The sequence below is a fragment of the Trichechus manatus genome, unplaced genomic scaffold (genome assembly GCF_000243295.1).
Source record: "Trichechus manatus latirostris isolate Lorelei unplaced genomic scaffold, TriManLat1.0 scaffold00088, whole genome shotgun sequence".
Taxonomy (NCBI): domain Eukaryota; kingdom Metazoa; phylum Chordata; class Mammalia; order Sirenia; family Trichechidae; genus Trichechus; species Trichechus manatus.
This window is the reverse complement of record NW_004444024.1, coordinates 7502912-7527297: the sequence shown is the minus strand read 5'-3', so window position 1 is coordinate 7527297 and position 24386 is coordinate 7502912. Positions and strand designations below refer to the sequence as shown.

At 37.0% G+C, this 24386-nt stretch overlaps 1 protein-coding gene across 3 annotated transcripts in view; it reads left to right on the top strand.

Moving 5' to 3' along the window:
• The window catches only part of RSF1 (remodeling and spacing factor 1), a 192506-nt gene that overhangs the window by 103290 nt on the left and 64830 nt on the right, over nt 1–24386 (top strand). For all 3 annotated transcript variants that reach the window (XM_023736589.1, XM_004381995.2, XM_023736590.1), the window contains exons 3-4: nt 13328–13420; nt 15604–15809. In XM_023736589.1, the coding sequence (XP_023592357.1) occupies nt 13328–13420; nt 15604–15809 (299 nt within the window). The remainder of the gene's footprint in view (nt 1–13327; nt 13421–15603; nt 15810–24386) is intronic.

Genomic DNA, 24386 nt, shown 5'->3' with positions numbered 1-24386 from the left:
CTCAAAACAGATTGACTTAAGACACTATCCAATCAGTATAACTGCCACTATTCTGTCTTATTAGATCATAGTGATTGAATTTACAACACGTAAGGAGTCACATCAGGTTACAGAATGGTACACAATCATACATGACCCAGCCAAGTTGAGAGATATTTTTGGGGGACACAATTCAGTCCATGACAGTAATCCACCATATAAATAAAAGAATCATGAGATCATTTCAATTAACGTAAAGAAGCATTTGACAAAGTCCAACACCAGTTCCTGAGAAAAACTCAATAAAATAGGTATAGAAAGGGAATTCCTCAACATAATAAAGGGCATCTATACAAAACCAACAGCCAACATAATTCTTAATGGAGAGAGGCTGAAAACATTCCCCTTGAGAACAGAAACAGGTCAAGGATGCCATTTATCACCACTCCTATTTAACATTGTGCTGAAAGTATTAGGTATAGCAATAAGGCAAGAAGAAGAAATAAAAGGCATCCAAATTCATAATGAAGAAGTAAAACTGTCCCTATTTGCAGACGATATGATATTATATATAGAAAACCCAAAAGACTCTACGAGAAAACTGCTGGAAGTAAGAGAAAGATTCAGCAGTGTAGTAGGATACAAGATAAGCATACAAAAATTAGTTGGATTCGTATACACCAACAAAGAGAATGACGAAAAGGAAATCAGGAAAACAATACCATTTATAATAGCCCCTAAAAAAATAAAATACTTAGGAATAAAGCTAGCCAGAGATGTAAAAGACTTGTACAAAGAAAACTACAAAACACTACTGTAAGAAACCAAAAGAGATCTACATAAATGGAAAAACATACCATGCTCATGGATAGGTAGACTCAACATTGTGAAAATGACAGTTCTACCCAAAGCAATCTACAAATACAATGCAATCCTGATCCAATTACCAACTGTCATGGGTTGAATTGTGTCCCCCCAAAAATGTGTTCATCAAGTTGGGCCATGATTCCCTGTGTTGTGTGGTTGTCCTCCATTTTGTGATTGTAATATTACATTTAAAAGGATTAGGGTGGGATTGTAACACCACCCTAACCCAGGTCACATCCCTGATCCAGTAGAAAGGGAGTTTCCCTGGGGTGTGGCCTGCACCACCTTTTATCTCTTGTAAGAGATAAAAGGAAAGGGAAGCAAGCAGAGAATTGGGGTCCTCATACCACCAAGAATGAAGCACCGGGAGCAGAGCACGTCCTTTGGACCCGAGGTTCCTGTGCAGAGAAGCTCCTAGTCTGGAGGAAGACTGATGATGACGAGGACCTTCCTCCAGAGCCAACAGAGAAAGCCTTCCCCTGGAGCTGATGCCCTGAATTTGGACTTCTAGCCTACTAGACTGTGAGAAAATAAATTTCTCTTTGTGAAAGCCATCCATTTGTGGTATTTCTGTTGTAGCAGCACTAGATGACTAAGATACCAGCATCGTTCTTTAAAGAGAGGGAAAAAACAATATTAACTTTATATAGAAAGGGAAGAGGTCCCCAATAAGTAAAGCACTATTGAAGAAGAATAAAGTAGGAAGACTCACACTACCTGACCGGAGAGCCTGCTATACAGCTACGGTAGTTAAAACAGCCTTGTACGGGTACAACAACAGATACATTGACCAGTGGAACAGAATTGAGAACCCAGTTATAAATCCATCCACCTGTGGTCACCTGATCTTTGACAAGGGCCCAAAGTCCACCAAATGGTAAGAAGACAGTCTTTTTAACAAATGGTGCTGGCAGAATCAGATGTCCATCTGCAAAAAAATGAAATAGGACCCATACCTCACACCATACACAAAAACTAATTCAAAATGGATCAAAAACCTAAATATAAAACCAAAAACTATAAAGATCATAGAAGAAAAAACAGGATCAAGGCTAGGGACCCTAATACACAGCATTAACAGTATACAAAAACCATAACTAACAACATACAAACTCCAGAAGATAAGCTAGGTAACTGGGATTTTCTAAAAATTAAACACTTATGCTCATCAAAAGACTTCAGCAAAAGAGTAAAAAGAGAATTTTTAGACTGGGGTAAAAATTTTGGCTGTTACAAATCTGACAAAGGTCTAATCTCTAAAGTCTACATGAAAATCCAACACTTCTACAACAAAAAGACAAATAATCCAATTAAAATTTGGGCAAAGGAAATGAACAGACACTTCACCAAAGAAGACATTCAGGCAGCTAACAGACACATGAGGAAATGCTTGCGATCACTAGCCATCAGAGAAATACAATTCAAAACCACAGTGATATACCATCTCACCCTGGCATTACTGGCACGAATCAAAAAAACAGAAAATAACAAATACTGGAGAGGCTGCGGGGAAATTGGGACTCTTAGGCATTGCTGGTGGGAATCCAAAATGGTACAACCCTGTTGGAAAACAATGTGGCACTTCCTTAGGAAGCTAGAAATAGAAGTACCATATGATCCAGCAACTCCAGTCCTAGGAGTATACCTAGAGAAATAAGAGCTGTCACATGAATAGATATATGCACACCCATCTTCATTGCAACATTGTTCACAATAGCAAAAAGATGGAAACAACCTAGATGCTGATCAATACATGAACGGATAAACAAACTATGGTACATACACAGTGTTATACTACTGAATGATAAAGAACATTGATGAATCTGCAAAGCATCTCACAACACGGATGAATTTGGAAGACATTATGCTGAGTGAAATAAGTATCACTAAAGGACAAATATTGTGTGAGACCACTACTATAAAAATTCATGAAAAGGTTTACACACAAGAAGTAACAATCTTTGTTGGTTACCAGGGATGGGAGGGATGGGGTGGAAATACTAAATAGGCAATAGATAAGTGGTATCTTTGCTGAAGGATGAGACAGTACACAGTACTGGGGAAGCCAGCACAACTTGTACAAGGAAAGGTCGTGGAAGCTCCATAGACACTTCCAAACTCCCTGAGCAACTGAATTGCTGGGTGGAGGGCTGTGAGGACTGTGGTCTTGGGGAACATCTATCTCAATTGGCATAACACAGTTTATAAAGAAAATGTTCTGCATTCTATCTTGGTGAATAGTGTCTGGGGTCTTTAAAAGCCTATGAGCAGCCATCTAAGATACTCCACTGGTCTCACCCCTTCAGGAGCAAGGGAGAATGAAGAAAACAAGTTACAAGGGAAAGATTAGTCCAAAGGACTAATGGACCACAACTACCACGGCCTCCACTAGACTGAGTCCAGTACAACTAGATGGTGCCTGGCTACCACCACTGACTGCTCTGACCAGGATCACGAGAAAGGGTCCCAGAAAGAGCTGGAGAAAAATGTAGTACAAAATTCTAACTCACCAAAAAAGACCAGACTTACTGGCCTAACAGAGACTGGAGAAAACCTGAGAGTATGGTCCCCAGACCCGCTTTAACTCAGTAATGAAGTCACTTCATAGGTTTACCTTTTAGCCAAAGATTAGACAGACTCATAGGATAAAACGAGACTTAAGGGGTACACCAGCCCAGGGGCAAGGACGAGAAGGCAGGAGGGGACAGGAAAGCTGGTAATAGGGAACCCAAGGTCGAGAAGGGGTAGTACTGACATGTCATGGGGTTGTTACCAGTGTCATAAAACAATATTTGTACTGTTAAATGAGAAGCTAGTTCTGTAAACCTTCATCTAAAGTACAATTTAAAAAAGTTCTTTTTGACTCAGGTTTGAAAAGGTTTGAGCAAAGACAGTATGATCACATGGAATGATCTCTGAACCGGGGTCATAAGCTTCATGTTTCAGCTCAGTTGCTAACTAACTTTCAGTAAGGTCCTTCTTAAATGTCTAGTACATACCTCAAACTTACTGTGTCCAAAATAAAGCTCTTGTCAACTCCATTCTCCCAGTGTTTTATTCATTAGTCAAAAGCACTTCTATTCTTCCATTTGTTCAAGCCAAGAAATCTAGATGTCACCCTTGATTTTCTTTTCAGTTTCCTCTACACTCATTCCATCAAAAGTTAATGACCTCCAAAATATAGCTGTCTACTTCTCGCTGTTCCCACTGCTAACATCCTAGTCCATGTCACCATTATCCTCTTGCCTTAAAATTGGTCTCCTGGCTTCTGTTCTTGCCCCTTTGCAATCCATTTTCCACGCAGCAACCATATTTTTTAAACAAATTTAGGTCATGTTACTCCCCAATTTAAAACCTTTCAATGGCCTTCCATCATGTTTGAAATGAAATCCTAAATCCTTTCGATCACCTACATAATTTATCTCTTGCTTACCTTTCCAACCTTATGTCTTTTTCGTACCTTGTATCACTTTCCCCCTTACACCACTTCATCTCTGCTCATCATCTTCTTTTCTTCTGACATGCCAGACCTTAAGACCTTTGTGTTAGCTTATTTCTTCTGCCTGGAATATTCCTGCTGCAGATACTCTTGTGGCTGGCCTCTTTTCTTTCAGTCATATCTCAACTTTAATGTCAACTGTCAGTTTTTTTGTGAGGCCTTTCCTGAGCAGCCAATCTAGAGTAGCACTCAGACTTTATCACATTACTCCATTTTATATTTACCATAGCATTTGTCACTACTTGATATTTTCTTACTTGTTTACCCATTTGACTTCCTCACAGAATGTTAGCTCCATGATTGCACATTGTCTGTCTCTTTTCACCGTGGTGTCTCCAGATCCTAGAACAGTTCCTGGCATATAGTAGGCATGCATAAATATTTGTAGAATCATTGAGTAAATGAATCTCTTTAAACTTTGTTTTTTTTATTGTAAAATAAAGATTTGGATCTGAATGATGTCCAAGGATCCTTTCTCCCCTTTTTTGAAATACCTTGTGTTCTGAGTTGTTAGAAATAAAAAGGATTATTGGTCCATTTATTGTATATATGAGTCCAAGATAAATGTTAATGATCTCACTGAAATAAATTCCATGTGCTTGCTATGTAGGCACGTGAAACCTTCTTTCCTTATAAATTTTTGGCTGATGTGGAGCCTTTAAATGGTCACTTTCCTCCCCCTTACTGTAACATTTTCCATCCTCACCCAACCTTGGTTTTCTGTGTGTAGATGTTAGGAGGAAAAGACACGAGGTATTGCCAGGGAATAGCAGCTGGCAGGCAGCCAAGAAGCCTCCTAGGTTGAGTATTTGGCATTCAGCCTTGTAGGCACAGAACATTGATTTTGTGTGTATCAGCAGAAGGGGCTGTCCCTCAGGCACTGTGCAGGGGGATGCAACTGGATGTGACCTCTCGTTAACCAAATTTAGAGAGAATCAAACATAAAACTGGTAGTATGGGATAATAATTTGTGGTGATAAGTATGAATGTTTTAGATATTGGAACGTTCTCTTCCTACAGAGAAACTGTATGAGAAGCCAAATTATAAGGCTGCTTGGTGAGAATCACGTTAAAACACAACAACAACCAATCTAGTGGGGATTAATTTGCTCCAAGGAACCAAGAATACACTGTTGTATATTCTGATAGGCTCAGCCAGTCTCTGGCTCTCTGGTCAAACTATAGCCTATGGGCCAAATCTGGCCCACTGCCTGTTTTTGTATAACCTGCAAGTGAACAATGGTTTTTAGATTGCAACTAATGTCACATAACAATATGGGTATAAATATTTGTATGAGAAATTAACTTGAGCTGTAAACTTTCACCTAAAGTACAATTAAAAAAAGTACTTTTTACATATTTAAGTGTTTGGGAAAAATCAAAAGAATAATACTTTTTGACGTGAAAATTACGCGAAATTTAATTTCATTGCCCTTAAATAAAGTTATATTGGAACACAGCTACACTTGTTAATTTGTATTTTCTCTGTAACTGCTTTTGTACTATTACAGCTGAGTTGAATACAGGTAGTTGCAAAAGAGACCATAAAAGCTTAAATTAGTTTCTGTCTGGCCCTTTATAGAAAAAGTTTGCTGACCCTTGGTGTAGAAGATTTAGGTAGTCCTGAATAAGAATTATTTAGATGTTCTTGAGAGTACTTTTTTTATTTGCAAGTTTTATGTGTAGTGTTTACATTCTGGTGGCAGTATGTTAAGGCTCTTCAAGCATATTTAAATAGATCTTTTTTTTTTTTTAAATCAAATACCACAGGTCCATATGTAATAATATCTTACATTGCCTGTAAAGAAATAAAAAATGAGTTAGTACATTTATCTCTGAATATTACCACAACAAAAGCTTTGTACCCTAAACACTGAAAATAAAGAACATGAGTAAATTAAAGTTAAGCAATGCAGGGACAGAGGCCTGTATCTTATTTATCTTTGTATCCACTCCTGTTTCCCTTTCCCCCCTTTCACACAGTAGATACTAATCAATAGTTGTTTATTTGTATTTGAAATCTGTGATACCATGAACCACTGACTGTGCTTCAAGATTTGGATTGTTGGCCAAGTTTTGAGCTATGTCATTCTGGACCCATCTCAGGTACTGAGCATTACCCTGTACTATAGTCAGTGAACACCTGTCTCTTCCTCTAGCGTCCTGGTATACAGCAGGTCATTTAAATAAATACTTCATCCAAGTCATAAGCTGGACTTTGCATTATTGGTTGTTCCTCTGTCACTCTTTTTTTTTTTTTTTCCAATTGTGATATTAATCACATACCACAAAATTCACCCTTTTAAAGTATACAGTAGTTTTTAGTATATTCTCAAGGATGTGCAATCGTCACCAGTATCTAATTCCAGAATATTTTCATCATCCCAAAAAGAAATCTCATACCAATTAGGGAGCTCTGGTGACACAGTGGTTAAGAGGTCGGCTGCTAACCAAAAGGTCAGCAGTTCAGATCCACCAGCTGCTCCTTGGAAACCCTATGGGACAGTTCTACTCTGTCCTATGGGGTCTCTATGAGTCGGAACCCACTCCACGGCATATGACAACAACAGCATACCCATTACCAGTCACTCTCCATTCCTCCCCACCATCACCCGCTGTTGTTGTGTGCCAGCATTCAGACTCATCGTGTCCCTATAGGACAGAGAACTGCCCCATAGGGTTTCCTAGGCTGTAATCTTTATAGGAACAGATGGCCAGATCTTTTCTCCTGAGGAGCCACTGGTGGGTTTGAACCACCAACCTTTCAGGTAGCAACCAAATGCTTAACCATTGTGCCACCAGGGCTCCTTCCCCCACCCCCTAACAACCACTGATCTACTACCTATATTTTGCTTATTCTGGGTATTTTATATGCATAGAAGCATATAACATGTAGCCTTTCGTGTCTGGCTTCTTTTACTTAGCATAATGTTTTTAAGGTTCATCTATGTTGTAGCATTTATCAGTACTTCATTCCTTTTTATGGCTGCGTAAAATTCCACTGTGTGGTTATGCCACATTTTGTTTATCTGTTCATCAGTTGATGGACATTTGGGTTATTTCCACTTTTGATTGTTGTGAATAATGCTACTTTGAAGAATTGTGTACAAGTGTTTGTGTGTACGTATGTCTTTTCTCTTGGGTATATTCCTAGGAATGGAATTGTTGGATCATATGGTAACTCTGTGCTTTTAAATTTTTGAGAAACTGCCAAACTGTAAATAGCTTTTGTATTTGTCTGTTTGGGCTGAAATTCCAGCCCTAGTATTATAAACTTGGGCATGGTAGGTAGCCTCTCTGTGCATCAATTTCCTTCTCTATAAAATGGAATCATAAGTGTACCTAGCTCAGCCTTAATACAGTAAATTTCTCAATAAATGTTAATGTAGTTATTATTATTATACTTATTTGTTATAACACCTCTTATTTTTAGCATTACAGTTTATTAAATACTTACCTGACAGTTTATTAAACATTTACCTGACACATATGCCAAGCACTGGGCCAGTTGCATGGGATACAGAGATGAATAAGGCACTGTTTCTCTCCTAGAAAAGCTCTACCTTTTTTTTTTGGACAGACATGTCATTTTTTTTCTTTTTATTATATATAGAGCCCTTTGTCATGTTCTGTATTCTTAATCACTTAGCAATTCTTTCTGTTTCTCATGTATATAACCTTCATCTCTTTTTTCCCCCATCTATTTCTAACTCCAACTCTACGTGGAAATGAGTCTCATTTTCTCATTCCCTGAAGCCCATCATTTAGACAGATTTATGGAAGCTTTGGTAGAAGTTTAAAGAGAAAGAAAGTCTGATAATAATGGCTACCATTTATTGAATGTCTGCTTTGCACCTGGCAAATAATTTATTTTTAATTCTCATAACAGCATTGGTAGATGTTGATGTCATTCCCATTTATACGTCATTTAAGATCATCTCTAGGTCCATTGTCAGAATGCAGACTCAGACGTAGTTGTGGTCCTTAAGGAATTTTCAGTGCAATTAAAGAGCCCACATTAAAAAGATCCAAGATCATTTGAAAAAGGGATAATTGTAATTTGTTTATATATATGTAGGTGAGGAGACCGGGAATAGTAACATGATTGCAGTGATTTCAGTGTCTTATATTTGTTCTCCCTTGTCTCTGCCCTTTACTTGGTGTAAACGGAAGGAGCATGATGCTGGAATCAAACTGCTGAGCTTGTTTTCGCATGTTTAAAGTGATACCTCTTGGGTTATTGTTTTTAGGTGTTTTAGGAGATAATTTCTAATTTTAAAACATTTTCATTCCTCTAGTAAGAACCCCAGTATCCATTAGCAGTAATTCCTCATTCTCCCTTTTCTTAGTCCTAGACAACCACTAGTTTACTTTCTGTCTGTAGATTTGCCTATTGTGGACATTTCATATAAATGGAATCATGCAATATGTGGCCCTTGTGTTTGGCTTCTTTCGCTTAGCATGATGTTTTCAAGGTTGATCCATGTTGTAGCATGTACTTCACTCTTTTTTATGGCTGAATAATATTCCATTGTATGGATATACATTTTATTTACCCATTTATCAGTTGAGAGATCTTTGGTTGTTTCCATTTTGGGGCTATTATGAATAATGCTGCTGTGAACATTCATATTCAAGTTTTTGTGTGTGTGTGTGTGTGTGGACATATGTTTTCATTTCTTGTGTGTATATACCTCGGAGTGAAATTACTAAGCCATCTTGTAGCTGTATTTAAAATTTGAGGAACTGCCAAGCTGTTCTCCAAAGTGACTGCACCATTTTACATTCCTACCACCAGTGTACGAGATTCTAGCTTCTTCACATCCTGACAAACATTTTTTGTTGTATCTGTCTTTTTGAGTATAGCTGTCCTAGTGGGTGTGATATGGTATCTCATTGTGGTTTGAATTTGCGTTTCCCTAATGACTAATAGGAGCCCTGGTGGCACAGTGGTTAAGTGGTACAGCTGTTAACCACAAGGTCAGCAGTTCGAATCCACCAGCCGCTACTTGCAAACCCTGTGGGGCAGTTCTTCTCTATCCTATGGGGTCACTATCAGTTGGAACTGACTCGACGGCAACAGGTTTGGTTTTTTTTTTTTTTTTTTTAATTGTATTTTAAATGAAGCTTTACAGAGCAAATTAGTTTCTCATGAAACAACACACATGTTGTTTTGTGACACTGGTTGCCCCCCCCCACGACATGTCAACACTCTTCACCTTCTCAACCTTGGGTTCCCCGTTACCAGCTTTCCTGTCCCCTCCTGCTTTCTCATCTTTGCCCCTGGGCTGGTGTGCCCATTTAATCTCATTTTCTTTTACTGGCCTGTCTAATCTTTGACGGAGGAGTGAACCTCAGAAGTGACTTCAGTACTGAGTTAAAAGGGAATCTGGGGGCCATACTCTCAGGGTTTCTCCAGTCAGGTTTGGTATTTTTTAATGACTAATAATGTTGAATGTCTTTTATTATACTTATTAGCCATTTTATATCTTCTTTGGTGAAATGTCTATTCAGATCCTGACACTTTAGCTTTTGATATAATCACATTAGGGTCTTCTCTGTATACGATCCCAAAAATCTTCCTTTTCCTCTGTATATATCAGGGTTTTTTCCTCTATAAAATACAAAGCTGTCAGTCAGAGTAAGTATGGCTTTTCAGAGAATGGAAAATTCATTCTTCCTGTGAGCCTTTGAAAACTCTCCATCCCTGGATTTTAGAACCCGTTATAACGCCACAGTAATCAAAACAGCCTGGTACTGGTACAACAACAGATACGTAGACCAGTGGAACAGAATTGAGAACCCAGATGTAAATTCAGCCACCTATGAGCAGCTGATATTTGACAAAGGCCAAAAGTCTGTTAAATGGGGAAAAGACAGTCTTTTTAACAAATGGTGCTGGTATAAGTGGATATCCATCTGCAAAAAACTGAAACACGACCCATACCTCACACCATGCACAAAAACTAACTCAAAATGGATAAAGACCTAAATATAAAATCGAAAACAATAAAGGTCATGGAAGAAAAAATAGAGACAACAATAGGAGCCCTAATATAGGGCATAAACAGAATAAAAAACATAACAATGCACAAACACCACAAGAGAAAGTAGATAACTGGGAGCTCCTAAAAATCAAACACTTACGCTCATCAAAAGACTTCACCAAAAGAGTAAAAAGACAACCTACAGACTGGGAAAAAATTTTTGGCTACGATATATCCGATCAGGGTCTAACCTCTAAATTCTACAAGATACTGCAAAACTTCAACCACAAAAAGACAAATAACTCCATTAAAAAATGGGCAAAGGATATGAACAGGCACTTCACCAAAGAAGACATTCAGGCGGCTAACAGATAAATGAGGAAATGCTCATGATCATTAGCCATTAGAGAAATGGAAATCAAAACTACGGTGAGATACCATCTCACCCCAACAAGGCTAGCATTAATCCAAAAAACACAAAATAATAAATATTGAAAAGGTTGTGGAGAGACTAGAACACTTACACACTGCTGATAGGGGTGTAAAATGGTACAACCGCTTTGGAAATCGATTTGGCGCTTCCTTAAAAAGCTAAAAATAGAAGTACCATATGATCCAGCAGTCCCACTCCTTGGAATATATCCTAGAGAAATAAGAGCTGTCACATGAATAGATATATGCACACCCATGTTCATTGCAGCACTGTTCACAGTAGCAAAAAGATGGAAACAACCTAGGTGCCCATCAACAGATGAATGGATAAATAAATTATGGTATATTCACACAATGTAATACTATGCAATGGTAAAGAACAACGATGAATCCGTGAAACACAACATGGATGAATCTGGAAAGCATTATGCTGAGTGAAATTAGTCAGTCGCAAAAGGACAAATATCGTATGAGACTACTATTATAAGAATTCAAGAAAAGGTTTAAACACAGAAGAAAACATTCTTTGATGGTTATGAGGGTGAGGAGAGAGGGAGAGGGGAATTCACTAACTAGAAAGTAGACAAGAATTAGGTGAAGGGAAGGACAACACACAGTACAGGGAAAGTCAGCACCACTGGACTAATCCAAAAGCTAAGAAGCTTCCTGAACACAGCCAAACTGTTTGAGGGACAGTGCAGCAGGGACAGGGGACATCTAGATCAATTGGCATAACTAAGTTTATCAAGAAAATATTCTGTGTTCCACTTTAGTGGGTGGAGTCTGGAGTCATAAAAGCTAGCGAGCAACCATCTAAGACGCATCAATTGAGGCAAAGAAGAGTGGAGAACACTGGAGACACAAGGAAAATATTAGCGCAAGAGACAAAAGGGGCCATATAAACCAGAGACTCCATCAGCCTGAGACCAGGAGAACTAGATGGTGCCCGGCTACCACCATTGACCATTCTGACAGGAAACAACAGAGAGTCCCTCACAGTGCAGGAGAAAAGTGGGGTGCAGAACTCAAATTCCAGTAAACAAACCAGATTTAATGGTCTGACTGAGACTATAGGAACTCCAGAAGATACGGCCCCCGGACTCTCTGTTAACCCAGAACTAAACCCATTCCCGAAGCCAACTCTTCAGACAAAGAATAGACTGGACTATAAGACATAAAAAGATAACTCGTGAAGAGTGTGCTTCTTAATCTTAGTTCAAGTAAATACACAAGACTAAATGGGCAGCTCCTGTCCAGAGGCGAGATGAGAAGGCAGAAAGGGATAGGAGCTAGTTGAATGGACATGGGTAATCCAGGGTGGAAAGGAGGTAGGGAGAGCAAGCAGGGTCACATAACAATGTGTATTTAAATGTTTGTATGAGAAACTTTAACTTGAGCTGTAAACTTTCACCTAAAGCACAATAAATAAATAAATAAAACTCTCCATTCCCAGCTGTATTGCTTGCTTTATGTTCTTTTTCTACCCTATCAAAGACTTCCTGTAATTTCGTTGTACAAACTGGTAAAAAGATGACACTAGTGAAGAAGAGGAAAAGGGTAGCCCACCTAGGAGGGCTTCCAGGTCCTATTCTGAGTTGAGGCGGTCATATAAACAGTCCTACCTGCCTACTTGTTTCTCTCCGGTCTGCCTGTCTAGCCTATTTTCCACATTTCAGCATAACCTCATGCCTTGTCTTGGTTCTTCTGCCTTGTCACCCATTATAGTATTTGTTTTTTGGATTGTGAAAAGAGCAAAAAATTGTTAAGTATTTTACATTATTTTTCATGTCTACTTCGCAACCTTTAAGATTGGTATTATAACTATTCCCCTGTTACTGCTGAATAGGCTGACTCAGAGAGGTCATAGAACTCATGGATTTTTTCCTTATTGGCCTCTTCTGTCCTCTAGTCTAAGAGGAGCTGCTGAAATGGAAGGAAGGCTCCTGTACTGACTTTGGATGGAGTAATTATCCAAATCATTTTACCTTAGCCTGCTACAGTGGCTCTTGTTTCCCTGGAATGCTTGTGTAGAGAGAAAAGCCTAGAAATGAAGTTAAAGCCACATAACAGAAGTTTCAAATGCTAAGCAAGGAAGTTTTTACTTTATCCATAAACAGGAGTATATTGAGTTGGAAAGTGGCTTAATTAAAAATATGTATATAATTCGGCATGTTTATTTAATGTGTTCTATTTGTAGAGAAGAGTAAACTATTGTCTTTGCCCTCAAGGAAATTCCAGGACATTTGGAGAGATGGAATCAAATAATTACTACTTTCATGTAGATGAATGTGCCACAGAAAGTGTGTATAAAGTCCTTGGGAGCAGAGGAAGGTGCTGCAGAGATAATTTCTTAAATTCAGTGATCAAACAATAGTAAACATTTCCTGTGTGTTTTAAGTAGCTCCATTTTACTGTGGAATTGGGTTAGACTGTGTTTGGTGTACAGATATATATTAACAAGAACAGTTAACATTATTTTGTTGTGTGACAGTATTATATAACACAACTACAAATGTAAATTAAAATTGCTTTCATGTATTCAAATATTAACTTTCTCTTACAGATATGCCAAGAGTTTAATAGCACCTGGGCATGGGAGATGGAAAAGAAGGGCTATCTTGAAATGAGTGTTGAATGCAAACTGGCACTCTTAAAGGTAATAAATTTATTATTTATAATTATTTTAATTTAAAATTTCACTTTTAACTCTTCATTGAATTGAAAAGTAGACATTTTTATTATAAATGGAACAGATTAGTAGATTCTCATTTTTTGGTGCCAAAAACAGTCTGTTCTTTAAATAACTGGGTTTTGTTGTTGTTGTTCTACACGTAAGTATTAAAAAAAAACCAAACCCATTGCCAGGGAGTTGATTCTGACTCATAGCGACCCTATAGGACAGGGTAAAACTACCCCATAGGGTTTTTCAAGGAGCGCCTGGTGGATTTGAATTGCCAACCTTTTGGTTAGCAGCCGTAGCTCTTTAACCATTACGCCACCAGGGTATCCACACATAAGTATAGCTAGACTTAATTATCTCTGCTTGTAGAGACAGTAGTAAAATGAGTAAACAGTTGCCCCAGATTAATTTTATTTATTATTTTCAGCCTTCACAAGCATTGCTAATAAATGCTGTAACCATGGTTAATCTGTTTGCTGATAATATGAAGTAGGTAATTTGATATAATTGTTTTCCAAATGACTAGGGCATGCCATTGTGTACTTAATAAAACCCTCACATAACCAAAACTTCCTTGATTAAACTGGGTCTTCTCAAAGGAGGTTTATTTTGAAATTTCAGTTTCCCATTTCTCTTCCTGCCCACTTCCTCATGTTGGTCCTAATAAGTAGTGACATGGCCAGGATAATGAAGGAAAAAATATTCTTCGCAGAAAAATTAATGAAGTTTTCACTAACTCACGGTGTTACATTAAGTAGGTTTCATGTTCAGAGGACGTCAAGATAAAATGATTTTTCTTAAAATGTAATGAAAGTATATATACTATTTTTTGGAAATAGAATATTACTATATGGAGATGTTATTTTCTTGCCCCAAATTGCTGTTAGATCCACATGAAAGTCTAAGATTCGTTGGATTCCTTCCTAAGAAAACTAAAAGTTATAGTAAACTGAAGATTTCAGGTTGTAGTATCAGGCAAGCGAATGTGTCACCATGAGTCATGAGTGGGAGTTAAGACCAAAGACTAGTTTGTGGCCTCAAAGGGGTATGTAACATAGTTCATTAAGTGTCAGAACAAAGTCATAGAACAACTTCTAGTCATATTTTTAAAAAAATCTCAGCTTTGTAAATAACTTTTTCTGCATTCTTATAATGTACAGAATATGTTAGTAGAGGTACATATATAATAATAAATATATACATGTATATTTTATAAATATACACGTGTATACGCACGTAGATATATATGTGACATATATATATACACACAATTATTGAGAGTGTTTTATCTTTTTTTTTTTTACTGGTAGGGATGCTTGATCACAATGTTTAGAGACTACTGGACTAACTAACACAGGCAAGGAGACTGTGATAGGAACTTCGTGTGATGTCTGCCTAGGCAGAGAGGCTCAGGGAAGATAATCTGTCTTTAGGCCCTAGTAATACACAAAAATATATAATAAAAATTTATGTCCTCCAAAATAGTCATGTGAATATCTTTTTATTATTCTTTTATTATTAAAAGAATGTTCCAGAGATAACTATCAATGAAAGACTACGTTCACTGAAAAGTGCAAATGCTTCTGGCTTTAAAAAACACATAGCCATTTCAAGAATAATGGTCTCTTAAACCTTTAGGAGAAAAAGAGTCACGAGAAATTTTATACCATGAGACAGTTGGGAGACTTTAGCACAAGCAAGCTTAATGCTTTTGAAATAGAACTTGATTTATATGTCAGTGATTGGGATAAACTTACAAGTTTATATAATGCTAAAATAAAATCTTAACTTAAAATCTGTCTTTTAAAATTGATTATTCTCAAGGGGTGTATGTGAAAAGGGAAGAGGATGGTGAAAGATGGCTACACTACACATGTTCTTTCCACTCCTATCTCTGTGTCAGTGCTATAGTAAGCCACTACGACATCTAAGAGTGTTAGATCCCTACATTGCACTGAGAAACACCAAGTGAAGTAAAAGAATTTCTTAGATTGGAATCTTAAAAGTGCATTTATATCTGTGTTAATGGCCAATACTGTACCTCTTGACACAGCCTAAGAGTAACAAAAGACTTTAATATGATGGTTGAAAGTATCACATTTATAATGATGGAGAAATATTTATGGGATGTTTTAAACCATATTCTGGTTATTTTCCAGTACCTCTGCGAGTGTCAGTTTGATGACAATCTCAAATTCAAGAATATTATTAATGAGGAAGATGCCGACACTATGCGTCTCCAGCCAATTGGCCGAGACAAAGATGGCCTCATGTACTGGTACCAGTTGGATCAAGATCACAATGTCAGATTGTACATAGAAGAACAAGATGATCAAGATGGTTCATCATGGAAATGCATTGTCAGGTATCTTTTTTGGATATCTTTACATTTATATTTGTGTTTCTTAATTTTATCTCTTCCCTACTAGAATGCAGTCTCTGAGACTAAGGTGGTCCTTTTTTTGTGGGACTGGGGGAATTCCAGGGCCTAATACAGTGCCAAGGAGAGTGCACATAGTCAGCCCTCAATATTTGTCAAATAAGTGAATATATTTAGCAATGGGATTTATGTCAAGACATACCTCCTTGTACTTCAACATGCCAGAATCTGACAAATAGTAATGGAAGAATAATACGCATAGGAAAACACATTCTTTGAAGAAAATACAAGAAAAGTGTTGCTTGGTTCTTCTTTAGCTATAGTTTTCTGTTAGACATTATTCTATTAGACATTATTTATTTCCAATTATTTTAATTTGATAAATTCATCTATACATTTTAATATGTTTTTTATTTTTGCTGTGTACATTTCTTTATTGGGGACCTGAAGAAATCTGAGGAGCATTCTAAGCATTTTTTAAATAATTTATTTTATTTTTGTTGTTGAGAGTATACACAGCAGAACATATACCAATTCAACAATTCTACATGTACCATTCAATGGCATTGATTATATTCTTTGAGTTGTCCAACCATTCTCATCCTCCTTTTTGAGTTTTTCCTCCCTCATTAACCTAAGCTCACTGCCCCCTAAGTTTCCCATCTAAACTTTCGAGTTACTGTTGTCAATTTGATGCCATATAGATCTTAAAAGAGCACAATGCTCAAGGCAGGCATTCTTTTACTAGTTAAGCTAAAAAAATGTTCAGTTTTAAGAAGACTTCAGAGAATATTTTTGGCTTAAGGTTTAAAGATTATCACAGAGCAGTAGATTCAGGGGTTTATCCAGCCTCCATAGCTCCCGAAAGTCTGAATTTCATGAGAATTTTAAATTCTGTTCTGTATTTTCCCCCTTTTGATCAGGATTCCCCTGTAGAATCTTTGATCAAAATGTTCAGTAATGGGAGTGGGCATCATCCAGTTCTTCTGGTCTCATGGCAAAGGAGGTAGTTGTTCATGGAGGCAGTTAGCCACATGTTCCATTTCCTCCTCCTATTCCTGACTCTCCTTCCTCCTCCTTTGCTTCAGATGAATACAGACCAATTGTCGTGCCTTGGATGGCCACTTGCAAGTTTTTAAGACAGCGGGCACTATGCAACAAACTAGCAGGTAGAACAGCAGCGCTAAGCATGTTATTAGGCCAGCTAAGCAAGTGGTGTTTTAGTAGTGAATAGCGCATCTCTCTGATCCATAGATGGGCTTCAGGCAACAGCGAAATCCCTTATAAGTAGTATCTCTTCGTTCTATGTGATATATGTATATTCTGGGGAAAAACCATAGGTTTTCTCAAATTCTCAATTGTGTCCGATTATGCTTATTAAATGATATGCGTTAGGACGTGGCATTTCAGTTAGCTTTAACTTATTGACACAGAGGAACTACTCTTAACAAACATAGTAAGCTATTTTGTCCATATAGTCTTCTCGTTTTTGTGAAGGTTGAATGTGAAAAGCATTGTTATTTTCCTCCCCTTCCCCCACCAGCGATGAGATCTTAGTTGCCATTGATATATTTTTTGGTATCCAAAATAATGTGGGACATCATCTCACTTTGACCCTGAGTAGCTCATACCTGGAGTATAGTATTTAGATTTGGATGGCACGCTCAAGGAAGACATTAATATAGAAATCTAGAGGAAAAACGGTGAAGAAAATGGTTTAATGAACCAAAATTGCTTCATCTAGCAGAAATTTAGGTTTCTGCTGTCTTCAAATATTTAAAAGATTGATTTGTGGAAGAATATTTTTCTCAAGGACTGAGTCAAATTTAGTGGATACAAATTACAGAGAAACAGAACTGAGCTTGATAGAAGCAAAAGCAAGAGCATTTGTCTTTTCTTGTATTGCAGATAAATGATTGTCCGTAGGCTGTTAGATGCTGTCTAAAGCATTTTATACACGCTCATACTCTTAAAGAAATAGACTTATGTTAAGTGGGAGTTATAAAGAAGGCAGTAATCTTCTTAGCAAGAAATCCTCTTGGAAACTCAGATAGGTGATGCAGAAAGAGCAAATAAACCAAATACACTTTTGATTTTTTATAGTTATTTCATCTATACTTTAGATCTCAATAAAAGAGGATGAAAGTACAGAAAAAGAATTTCTTTTGAGTTTGATCAAATAGCATATAATAAATAACGTTGTTCAACAGACAGGATATGTCACTAAAGAATGTGTCACAAAGTTGTAGTTTTAGTAAGATTATTAATGATGAGAGAATTTCAACAAATAGACATTTTAGGTAGATCAGACTCCATCATGTGCTTCTTTAGGGTCAGACAGGGACTCCTGAAAGTGCTTATTTACCTAGTCTCAGGAAAAATAAAGTTTTATGTGGTTTTTAGTCACTGATTGGCTCTGTAGCTGAACAGGAACAATAGCTTAATCCTGACATTTTACTACTGAATGGGTTTTTGTTGTTCTTAGTTGCCTTTGAGTTAGCTCTGACTCAAGGTGAACTTATGTGTAACAGAACAAAATGTTGCCCAGTCCTGCACCATCTTCATGATTTTATATGTTTGAACCTATGTTGTGGCTGTTGTGTCAGTCCATCTCATTGAGGGTTTCCCTTGTTGTCGGTAGTCCTCTACCAAACATGATGTACTTCTCTAGTGATTGGTCTATCTTGAAGACATGTCCAAAGTAAATGAGTCAAAGTCTAGCCATCCTTACTTCTAAGGAACATTATGGTTATAGTTCTTCTAAGACTGATTTGTTCTATTTATGTGAAGTGTCCAGAATAGGCAAATCCATAGAGACATAAAGTAGACTAGTGATTTCCTAGGGTCAGCAGGTATTGGGGGATGTGGAGAATGATTGCTAATTGGGTACGGAATTTTTTTTAGGTAATGAACATGCTCCAAAATTGATTGTGATACTATTTCTCTACCTCTGTGAACATATTAAAAACCATTGAATTGTACTCTTTAAATGTGTGAATTGTATAGTATGTGATTTTTATCTCAATACAACTGATAAATACATTATTCTTAGCTCATAATTATTTTAAACATGAAAACATTAAAATCTCCGTAAATAAAAGAGATATTAATGTGTAACATGACTAGTGTTGTTTATATTTAGCTTGTATAAAGATGTATTTTCCATAATAATTATATTTACATAGCAGGCTTTTTTGCAAAAGTTGGTATGATTATTCTTTTTACATGGAAATGCCAATGAGCTAGAATATCCAAAGATATTTTTAAAAAGAAGAAAAATTTAGAATACTAACACTGCCTGTTTTCAAGACTTACTAGAGAACTACAGTAATCAAGATAGTATGGTATTGATGAAAAGATTAATAAATAGATAATAGAACAGACAGAAGAGTCCAGAAATAGACTCATACATAGTCAAATGATTTTCAGCAACAGCCCCAAAGCAATTCAGTGGAGAAAAGAAAGTGTTTTCATCAAATGGTGCTGCAATAACTGAAAATCATGGAGAAAAAGGAACCTTGACCCCTACCTCACACCATGTACCTGCTGCCATCAAGTGGATTTTGACTCATAGTGACGCCACCTGTTTCAGAGTAGAACTGTGCTTCATAGGGTTTTCAATGGCTGTAGTTTTATGGCAGATCACTAGGCCTTTCTTTTGTGGCACTGCTGAGTGGGTTCAGACTGCCAAGCTTTTGGTTAGTAGCCGAGCACAAACCATTTTTACCACTCAGGGACCTTATCTCACATCATACATAGACCTAAAGGTAAAAACTATAATTTTACAAAGCTTTTATAACTAAATATAGGAGAAAGTATGTGTAACTTTGGGGCAGGCAAATATTAGAAAAGACACAGAAACACTAAACAAAAAAGAAAAAATAGATCAATTGGATTTAATCAAAATTAAACACTTTTCATCAAAAGATGCTATTAATAAGACCAATAGTCAAGCTATGTACTGAGAGAAAATACTCAACACACATATCTGACAGAAAGCTTGTATTCCAAATGCATAATAAACCACTGCAGCTCAATAATAAAAATACAAACAACCCAGTTTTTACAATAGGCAAAAGCTTTATACAGACAATTCAAGACTATATACAATAGTATATTTATATGAAAAAGTGCTCAACATCATTATCAGGAAATCCCAAATTAAAGTCACAATGAGATACCAGTTTACCTCCACAAGAATGGCTAAAATGAGTATGACTTACAACAGCAAATGTTAGCAAAGTTGTAGACCAATTGGAACCATTATAACTTGCTGACAGGAGTGTAAAGTGGTACAACCAGTTTTGGGAAACAGATTGGCAATTTCTTTAAATGTTAAACTGTTACCCTGTGACCAGCAATTTCACTCCTAGGTGTTTATCTTAGAGAAATGAAAACACATGTTTACAATAAACCTTGTAAAAGAATGTTCGTAGCATGTGTTCTTAACACTTCCACACTGGAAACACTCCAGGTATTCATCAATAGTAGAGTAGAAAAACAAAGTGTATTTTCATACAATGAATACTGCTCAGCAATAGGAAGGAATGACCTCTGATACATGCAATTATATAGATTTATACCAAAAATAAGATGGTGAGTGAAAGAAGCAAAAAAAAGTACATATTGTGTTATTCTATTTATAGAAAGTTCCAGAATTACCAAAACTAATCTGTGGTTATAGTGATCAAACACTGATTTCTTCTTGCTTTTGTTGGAGCAGAGGGATTGATTAGGAAGGGACAGGAGGGACTTATCTATGGTGATAGTAGTATTCTTTGTACTGATAGAGGTGTGGATGACACAGGTGTATGCATTTGTCAAAACTGATGAACTGAACGCAAAAGATCTGTTCATTTTGCAATATGTAAATTGTACTTCAATAAAAAAAATTAATAATTGGTAGTGGCTTTGTAACCATTTTTAAAAAGCTGAATTCTAAAGACTGTATACGGTTTTCACGTACCCATAAAAACAGCGCCATTTCTAAACTGTATGCCACTAGTATAGCATAATGATTAAGAAGATGGGCTCTGAAGGCAGACTGTCTGGAATTAAGTCCTACCTTTAATATGTACTAACTGTGACCTTAGGCAAATTACTTTACCTCTCTTGTGTGTTCTTCAGCTTTCTCATTTACAAAATGGAGGTAATAATGTTGTTGTGTGCCATCTAGCTGATTTCAACTCACAGTGACCATACAGAACAGAGTAGAACTGCCCCATAGGATTTCCTAGGCTGTAAAGATTACAGGAGCAGATCGCCAGGTCTTTTCTCCCTCAGAGCCACTGGTGGGTTCCAACCGCTGCCCTTTCATTTAGCAGCTGAGCGCTTAGCCACTGCACCACCTGGGCTTCTGGAAGTAATTAAAAAAAAAAAAAACCTACTGCTGTTGAGTTGATTCAAACTCATACCAACCCTATACTACAGAGTAGAACCACCCCATAGGGTTTTTCCAAGGCTATATATCTTTACAGAAGCAGACTGCTATATCTTTCTCCTGTTTAGTGGCTGGTGGGTTCAAACTGCTGACTTTTCGGTTAGCAACCAAGCGCTTTAACCACTGCACCAGCAGGTATCTCTGAAGTAATAATACCAAAAAGAAAAAAATCCATACCTGTTGCTGTTGAGCTAATTCCAACTAATAGTGATCCTATAGGACAGAGTAGAACTGCCCCATAGGATTTCCAAGGAGTGGCTGGTGAATTCAGGCTGCCTACCTTTTGGTTAGCAGCTGAGCTCTTAACCAGTGTGCCACCAGGGTTCCAAAGTAATAATAGTACCTGTTAAATGAGGTTATTTTGAGATTATATGAACTAATTCATGTAAAACTCTTGGAGCAGTGCCTGGAACATTGTAAGCACTAACTAATGCTAACTCTTTATTATTAATACTATATTACTGGTGATATTATTAATTAATGTCCTCTTACGTTTTCTTGTTCCCCATAAAAAATATTGTTATATTTAGTTGTCTTACCTTTTTCTACCTCATTGATTTGAATTCATATGAAAAAGATGGTATATGGTTGCTGAATGTTGGAATTGTATATTACAGATCTTTACCAAGGACTTGCTATGTATCTATATGTGTGTGTGTGTGTACGTGTGTGGATTTTATATATATATATATACACACACACACATATATACGCACACACTGTGTTGTGCTATGCTGTGAGATGCGAAGACCTGGTCCCATTCCTTTAAGAAGCTCTCTGGATTCAGATGAAAGATATTTCAAACCTGAGCTATGAACAGTGGAAACCACTGTACTTGGAAATAGAGAATTCTGGTCCTCTTATTGATAACCCGTCTTCTGAGACAGAAGTTTCTGTTTTTATGGAAACTCAAGATGCTGCCTTAGAAACTACTCCAGATGAAATGTTTCTAATAATAACTAGTCATGAACTTCTTAGAGATTTTATACCAAATAATTGGCTCTGTAGCTTGAATTATTTATCTATTTTAGTATTTTGTTTGCTTCTATTACAGTACAAGTTAATATAGGAGAAAAAATTTTTTAAACCTGAAACATTTGTCAGAAGATACAGGGAAATAAGTAAATGGTAATACAGTGTCATGTGCTCTGTGATAGAGATCGTCCCAGAGTGTTATGGAAGAAAGCAAAAACCAAACCCACTGCCGTCAAGTTGATTCCGACTCATGGTAGCCTTATAGGACAGAGTAGAACTGCCCCATAGGATTTCCAAGGAGTGGCTGGTGTATTCAAACTGCTAACCTTTTGGTTAGCAGCCAAGCTCTTAACTACTGCGCCATCAGAGCTCCATTATGGAAAAACTAGGTATTTAACTTGTAATGGGGAGGTCAGGCAAGGCACTCTGGAGGAGATGATGCCTATGCTTGCTTGTTTTTTTAAAGAATTTTTGTTTGTTTGTTTTTTAATTAGACTATCAATTCAGTTGCTTCTGAAAGATTTAGCACCTATCACTAACCCAAACTCTGAATAACCCACAGACTAAGAGAAAGCATTTATTAGACTATAATAGTTAGTCTGATATGCTCCATTTTACCAAAGTCCAGGTTAATTTTAGTTAGAGATAGAAAAATACAAAAGTTTAGAATCTGGTTAAGTCAGAACCAGTCTGCCAGCCCACAGCTGAGCCTGCAGTCTTCCTACCCCATCCTGTGTGTCCCATCTCAGTCAGTAGCAACCACGTCCTTCTAGATGCTCAGGTCAAAAACCTTGGTGACACATACTTGACTCTCCCTTTTCTCTCACTCTATATCTGCTCCATCAGCAAATCCAGTCAGTTATACACGCAAAATGTACCAAGTCTTATCATTTCTCATCCCCTCCACAGCTTCACTTTTGTCCAAGCCACCATCTTTTTTTAAAAAAAACAATTCAGTGGTTTTTAGTATATTCACAAAGTTGAGCAGCCATCACCACTGTCTTAGTTACAGAACATTTTCGTCACTTCAAAAAGGACCTCGTACCCATTAGCAGTCACTTCCACTTTCCCTTTCCCCAGCCCTTAGCAACCACTAATCTACTTACTATCTTTATAGATTTGCTTATTCTGGACATTTCAGATACATAGAAGCATGTAGTGTATGGTCTTTTGTGTCTGGTTTCTTTTACTTAACGTAATGTTTTCAAGGTTCAACCATGTCATAGCGTGAGTCAGTATTTTATTCCTTTATATGGCCAAATAATATTCCATTGTATGGCTATACCACATTTTGTTTATCCTTACTATTCTTGTTTTTCAAAGAGTAATTAGAGTTAGCCATGGGGAAGACAGTCCAGGCTAAGAGAATAGAAGTGCTAACACCCGACATCCTACGAGAGCATGGCATTTTGGAGGGGTAGATCTGATTTCATATGCCTGTTGGAAGAAATGGCTGGGGAGGGGAAGAAAGCAAGGGAGAATGGGAGCACAAAACAACTGGATTGTTGTTAGTGTCATGTAGTTAACTGGTAAGGCATTTGGATATAATTTGAATATATGCAATATTTATAAAAATTCCCTCTGACTAGTGCAAATTTAGGATTTTTAAAAAGAATTATTTTCCTTAGCACACTAAATCTAGTTGTTAGAGTTAAATAAGAGAAATCCAAAGATGAGTGTTTTGTTTGTTTTCATATAATAATGACTACATTAGGCTTGTCTTAAAATACATTAGTCAGGTTAAAAGCCTTTTAAGGGAGTTCTTTAAATGAAATTTTTTCTGCTCAATTCCTTTGTTGCTCAGATTAGTAGAAATAATTGTTGTGGATTTTCATAACAATATCTGTTTGCTTCTAATGTTTTGAAACTTTAAAAAATAGCTATAGTGAAAAAGTTCAGTATACTCAGTTCCCTACATGACTTCAAAAATAGCCAATGTATTATGGCATTTGTTGCATGTGGAATTCTCCATGAAATACGACAAGTGATAACATTAAGTGGATGGATTAGAAGCAGGTTGGTGTAATGAAGTTAGGAAATAGGATCTTTGCCAGAAATAAATTTATTTTAAGTCTCTAGGCCTTAATTTGTCTTTCTGTAAAATTGAGGGAGTACCAGTCAGTACCTTGAAAAATCATCTGGTCTGA